We start from the raw sequence: 7,413 nt of genomic DNA, 5'->3' as shown, positions 1-7,413 counted from the left end.
TTTATATGTTTTTATGAAATACTAGCTCCAGCCAGCGGCTTCGTCCACATTCCTATAGGATAACACCTATGTGTTATTTCAGACCATAATCTAGCCCTGTTTCAAATTTCATCCCGATTTCTTTAGCAGTTTTGACGCGAAGGAGTAACAAAAAATATCAGACATAGAATCTCAGATGATTTGATTAGTGTAAATGTATTAGTGTATGTATATTTATTAGTGTTAATTTAACACGAAGTTGATTGCAAATTTGTTTTTATTTGCAACTGGAATCAAATTGCTAGAATTATTGCAAATTGATTTAAAAGAAATGATAAGAACTTTGTTAGTCAACAATACTATAAACTTCTAACTCCACACTTACTTAGTAACAAAACCCACAGTTACACTATATACTGGTATAAAGTAAACAGAGACTATAAAACAACATCCCATCAATGAACAATCAAGCCCGATCTAGTTGAAGTGGAATCAAAATAAATTGCCGAGACGATCTTCGGACATTTTAATGACAAACTTTATGGGTGGACACACAAATAAATGTCAACAATCATGTATTGGAATCGTTTTTATTAATGACATTCAGACATTTCAATTTATTCTGTACAATATACAATGTATTTTATAACATCTGGCGTACTCCCAACTATAATAAAGAAGTCACATATTTGTATTTTCATTTCAATGTTTTCTTCAAATACATTTTTTCAGTAACGAAACCATATTTTACACTTAAAATGTTTTATTTATTCACGTGAAAATTTTGTTTATTAAATGTTATGAAGTCCTTCAAGCTATTGTTAATTCTAGACTCGTTGCTTTTACGCAAAATATCGAAAACAGACAAGCCCAATAGAAAATCGAAAATTCTGGGAAATGACCTCGATACTACTTACTGAGCACTTGATCAAAAGTGATAGATATCCAATTAGGAATATCTTCAACCCCGTCCATAACTTACTGCTTCAAAAGTACTGCTTCAATACGATTGCTCGGAGTTCGTAAGACGCAGTATAGATATAACGAACATGATCCGATTATCTGATGCAGAGCTGCAGCTCTTTGGAGGCATCAAATTGAGTTTAAGAGTCGCGTCTGTAGAGACCAGGTCGCTTTTTACCAAGAACCGCATAAATAGATTCCGTTAGTCTCCACGAAGAGCGTCTATTTATGCGGTTTTTAAATTCGTATCAATTCTCGCGAATTACTTTCTTGGAACATATTTTTTCAGTTTTCGAGTCGTATAAAAGATTGAATATTGAGCTTTTTACTGTCAGAATTCTTATTAATATATAGCAATGATTTTGATATTTTACCAGTGAGTGTATTACTATGTATATTAAAAGGCTTGCCTTATATTACATACGACTAGTTACAATTGGTAAAAGTAGGTTTCTCAGTTAATAGGAGTAGCTTCATATTTGCCTTTGCAAAATTCACTGTTGAGTTGTATGCACTGAAACAGAATCGAAACAAACAACAACAGAAACAACTCGAACACTAGAATCGAAAATCTCTCGATATGGAATGCCTTTATGCTTATTTTCAATGCTATTTGTAGCGGTTACCTGTCATATTATGTTTGTAACTGGCTAGCATATATATTAAATTATTCTGAAAGGATCGTTCATTTACTGACTTTATAGGATCTTACAAGATATTTGTTATAATGAAACGCAAGAAATAACAAAACTAGTGTAAAGTAAAAACTTTTTTTATTTCTTGTTTAGATAGCCTATAGATTCTTCTATAGCCTATCTCGAAAGGTTTTTTATCATCAGGTTACTACGAGAAAATTAATAAAATAAACTAAATGTACTGATAAATAAATGCTATCATTATAAACTTTATTTAATTAAAGTAAACAAAATCACACACAATAATAACTTTATGTAGGTAAGCAATTAAATTATTTATTATGTTAACGATAAATATGAAAACATTACAAAATTGTATTGTTTGCCTGAATAGTGAAATTTTCGATATAATTTCATAGACATTATAAAAAAGTAATTATATTATATTTAGTTGCTAATAATACAGTAGAAATTAATAATATTGTAATAAAAACTAAGTTGTATTATATCATCTTGAGTCTGGCTTGTAAGGATCACACAGCAAATCATTTAAGTATACATATACCTATAAAATTGTATAACATCATTATTTTTTAAATTATTACATCTGTTTATTCTTTCTTACATGTTTCACAAAATATGTTTCCAAGATAAAGGGAGTACGCCAACAAAATTTATAAATTGACAACATTTAATGCAAAATATATTATGAAAACGTCAATAAAATAATTTGAAACAAAACGTATTGTAATAAATAGAAACGTGATTTGTAGCTTACCGACAAATTGGCACGTTCACTTACTTATATTTACAAATAAATACAATTTCATTATCACACTGTATTATAAACCATGCGTGGTAGAAAGGATTATTGATCGTTTTTGATGGTGACGGTAGTGGTGAACGAGCAGACAAATTACCTGATGGTAATAAGTTATCGCCACACACGGACACATGTAACACAAGAAGAGTTTCAAGTGCGTTGCTAGCATTTTTCGGGATTCATTATTACGATTTGGGATTGGGGGTTGGGAATTGGGAATTGGAGATTAGAGATTGGGGATTGGGGATAGGGATAGGGGATAGGGGATAGGGGATAGGGGATAGGGGATAGGGGATGGGGATTGGGGATTGGGGATTGGGGATTGGGGATTGGGGATTGGGGATTGGAGATTGGGGATTGGGGACTGAGAATTGAAGATGGGGTCAGGATTGGACTGGACGGTAATGGGAATTAGAAATTAGCTAAAGCCCATATTCGCGTGCATTTGAAATTCGTATTATGCACAAGCAAATTAACTGGCCGGTTCTAATTGATCGTAAATTATAATAGTCTATCTGAAATGACTACGGAATGTGTTCAATTAATTTGGAACTTCAGCCTCGGTTTCAGGAAAATTTGTATAATTATTTTAACAAGTATCTTTATCATCATAAAATTATACGTGAACATTACTACATTACTTGGGCTCGCCTTCATTTTATTTCCATTACCTGGAAGAATGGCGTTGTTCGGCATTAATATTGGAAATACATAATACCTTTCTACCACGCATTGCATTTTTAAACGTCAAAGTCATTTTGTGGTGGTTTTACGTCGCACTGTGGTTACTTTAGATGTTTTCGTGGTCCTAATGCGACTTCAAAGTTGCGGACATAACACCGCCACAAACGACAGTCTGTTTTCACTTTTATCATAAATACATTGTCGTCAACCGCAAGCGACTGACTCCGTTTTCACTTGAATACCTTATTTTAATATTTATAACATTGTCTATTTTGTTTCCGCAAACAAAGCAAAACTTTAAACAATCGTACAAAAGTTCTAAATTAATTTTCGCAGTCCATTGCTCGTTTTATACGAGTTAATCAACAGAAAGGTAATTGGAAAACGCATTGGATTGCAACAGAGGTTTAATCTCGATTCTTCGTGGTTCCTTTAGGTTTCTAGAGATTTTTATTTACAATTATATTCTATCTAGAGGCGACTTCAAGTCAGTGGGGTCTCAACAAAGGCTAGCATTGCTTTCACTTCAGTCTTGTCACGTTCCGCGACACTGTGGTCTTTTAAAGCCATTTCTCAAGAATGGCGTTGTAGGTGTATTGGAACTGGTAGAAATGGGAAAATTTAAAGTGCACAAGTGTACTGGAAATACGTTTTGGATTTCTGTTATTGTAACTGGAACTGGAACGGAAATTTCTTTTTGTTTTGATTGCTGTTTGTTGGTTGGGGAAATGTTTGTGAAAATAAGGTGCGCTACACTTCTAGACTTACCTGTATTAATGTAAGGTACGCTTTAAGAATATATTTAGTACTAACGCCTGTTTTTAAATGCTAGTAGCAACTGTGGTTCTTCTCAGAACCGTATAAATAACTTAGAATTCAGAAATTCTAATTAGGATTTACAAAATGAAAAGAGACGAAATAAAGAAACTGTTATAAGAATCAAGACTGGCTAATTACAGTCCTAATTTTCCTTTTACCGTGATTTTCTTTTTCTAAATCCGTATTTGGAATTTAGATTAATGTAAGTAGGGACTATAAATAAATGTTATCTTAAAACGTTAGTGGGTATTTAAGTACTGAATCTCGCATTACTAAATAAATTCTGGCAGAGTCAGGGTTTTATATACATACACATAATATGTATGTATGTACGTATGGTTGTACATTTTATGTGGCTTGGCAACTTATCCGGGTAACAGTATCATAACATATGAGTTCACAATAATTATGGGCATTTCCTTGCATGGAATGGAACACGATGGGAATTATACGGCAACCATGTTATTTTCTTTGCTTAACTTGCATATAAAGTAGAATAAAATAAGTAATACATGTTTTAAAACAAATCATGTAGAAGTTTTAAACTATGAAGATAAAGTTATGTATTTAAATGTGAAGAAAGTAATATTGTCTTTCTATTTGTATTAAAATAAATAAAGAAATTATCGTTCCATACTGACAGTTAAAGTATTTTCGATTGACATTATCTTCAAACGTATCATCGGATAAAATAATAATAATCATGTTTAAACATCAATTATTTCATGAAAATAAAATAAGATACTCTGTAGAAATAAGTACCTAAAGGTAAGCGTCCACAGGCTCGCATCGTACGCAACGAATTTTAGTTTGTCTTGTATAGAAACTCATACAACTGCGTCCACTGATCCGCATCGTGCGGATCGCATCATCAGCAATGCCTACATGCGATGCGTACTGATGACGTCATACGGAATGCGTACGATGTGGGCCTGTGGACGCTTACCTTAAATTAGCTTTAACAATGTGCAGTATTTATAGTAAATAACGCCTATTAAAATGAAAGCAGTGCTAACCTGAAATCAATTAATAATAAATAACAATTGAGCAAAGGGCTTGATATATTCATGTATTTTATCTAATTTAGAATGTTAGAGTTCGCGTGCTCATTAGAAACAGATTAATTACGTGTACTTTTAGCCTCATGAAAATATATTATTTCTTTACATACTATAACAGATTTCACAGCAGAATATAAATAACTTTTTTACATTATAACCTTTATGGTAGGAATGTCTGCGTTCATAGATTATATTTACATTTCTTTTTTTTTCAGTATTAGGTCGGAGTGCGCGAGTACTGGCTTTAATTTCAATTGTTCTTTTTTATTTCGAAAATGGAATAGATGGATTTTTTATTTGGAAAAGGGGCAAGGGCGAATCGTTTAGCGTTAAGCTTTGTTAAAACATTTTTTACGGTTCACAGAATTCGTATATTTTTTAGGTTAAAATGGTAAGTGATGTATAAATCCTTTGGTTAATTAATTACAAAGTTGTAAGGCTTGGTATTGTGTGAATTACTAAGCTAGTTAAGCAACCCTTCTTATTAATTTGAATATGTTTGAGTAGGTTAACCGCAGCAGCTTAATTGGGTTGGATTTAAACTTACTATCGCCTCGCGACACTATTGTTGACGAAGTATTATTACTTAACTAACTTTCTATTGACGTGTTGTTATTTAAATTAAGCAGTTTGCAATTTTGTGACGTTTAACAGAATCAGTACCAGCACGGAATTGACACTCATTTACAACTAAATGTAATTTTGTATGAATGTGGTTGTATTTGTAAACACTCACACGATTGAAAAACATTTTTTTTATAAAACGTTGTCCCACACTTGGATTTTGTCCTGTGTCGTGGGTGCGTTTACAAACATACAAGTTCACATACACATGACATCCAGACCCGAAACAACAATTTGTAGATCACACAAAGAGTTGCTCCGTGCGGGAATCGTACCCGCTACACGTTGCACGGCAGCCAGTTGCCCAGCAACCGCGCCAATCGTGCTGTTGTTGAATTGTATTGTGGGGTAACGTAAAAAAATCCATAAATCCATTACATATATCATCTATTTCGTATATATACAATTCTTCTGTAAGTGTGTATGTCACTGAACTTCTCTTAAACGACTGGACCGATTTTGATGAATTTTTTTGTGTGTGTTCAAGGGGATCTGAGAATGGTTTAGATTCACAATTTTGTCCGCTGGACAATGATTTTTTGATTATTTTTTAATTTATCAGTAGTTGTTGATTTTGGAATGTTTTACATTGAATCCGACAGACGGCGCTACCATCGCAGTGTCAAATATGAATGACGTTAGATATTGTTATAACATTTGAATAACAATTTTCATCAAAAAGGTCCAGAATGTTTTAGCTTATTAAAAAAAGTTTAAAATTTCAAATTAAAGACGTGTAGACAGGACAACGTCTGTCGGGTCCGCTAGTTTCGTATAAAATCCAAACTAAGGCCAGTTTTCTAACAAGAAACACAAAAACAAACATTTCAAATTACAATCTTAATACAAAATATCTCTTGATTAAACCCAATAAGTAACCGTTAACACTATTGCTAGCTACACAATTCTTTGAACGCAGACATACCCACAACTCAGCAACTTAACACATAACACTCACAGCTCCGTTTGTCTGTCTGTATGTCACAATACACTAGTTACTTGACTAGCGAAGGCACTTGTCTTCTCACTAAAAATAACAACGTCCATAATGCCGTTTCCACCCGCAGTCGGGAACTACTGCTCGGTACTGCATCTGGGGAGAAAGGGGAGTATGTATACCATTGTCTGATCAAGTGCTTGTTGGTGCTTGTTTGTTTGTCTGTCTGCTTGCTTTTGTTATGTTTTGTGGCTTAATTAGTGTTTCAATGTAGCTTGGATTTGTATATGTGTGTGTGTGTGTACGTATTGGTATTGGTTATTTAATACTAGATGATATTGGAGGGTTAAATGCAGGGTGCCAATTATATTACCAATAGGGATGATGGCGGGTTATGAAAATTCAAAATCTATTTAGTTCGTCAGTTAGGAAATGAAAATATATTAGACACGTATTTTTTAACAATACTAAGATAAAACGAATCAAAGTTTAGGAGTTGGAGCAAATGCGTTATTTCTATATATAAAATGTACCTAGAAGTGTTGTTACGCAATATTTTAAATCGATATATGTTCAAAAGTATTTCTTTTAGTAAGAAAATACAAAATACGTGTCTGATATTTTTAAATAATCTGCAAGACGGACATTAGTTACCTAACACCACCCTATTGAACAGATTCGAATTTCATAATAATACCTAGAACAATGACGTTTTCGAGTATCAAAAAGAGAACCCAGAAATAGTAATAATACAAAAGAACATTAGGAACGCTACATAACGAATTAAATTATTAATTTAAAGTTTGTAGTAATCGGTCTCAAAAGTTTTCGGATTAATTAATAGAAACACAAGTCTTCGAACCCCGAGAGAATAGGTTGCTCATGGGC

General features: G+C 33.0%; 1 protein-coding gene across 1 annotated transcript in view; it reads right to left on the bottom strand.

Annotated features, from left to right (window-relative positions):
* Positions 1 to 4,659: 4,659 nt before the first annotated feature.
* Positions 4,660 to 7,413, bottom strand: part of LOC118264408 (uncharacterized) — a 93,764-nt gene continuing 91,010 nt past the window's right edge. Inside the window, exon 6 of the mRNA XM_050704945.1 lies at positions 4,660 to 6,681. Within this exon, the coding sequence (XP_050560902.1) occupies positions 6,584 to 6,681 (98 nt within the window). The 3' untranslated portion in view covers positions 4,660 to 6,583. The remainder of the gene's footprint in view (positions 6,682 to 7,413) is intronic.

This window comes from Spodoptera frugiperda, chromosome 26 (assembly GCF_023101765.2).
Source record: "Spodoptera frugiperda isolate SF20-4 chromosome 26, AGI-APGP_CSIRO_Sfru_2.0, whole genome shotgun sequence".
Lineage (NCBI taxonomy): Eukaryota > Metazoa > Arthropoda > Insecta > Lepidoptera > Noctuidae > Spodoptera > Spodoptera frugiperda.
This window is presented reverse-complemented; position numbering and strand designations above follow the sequence as displayed.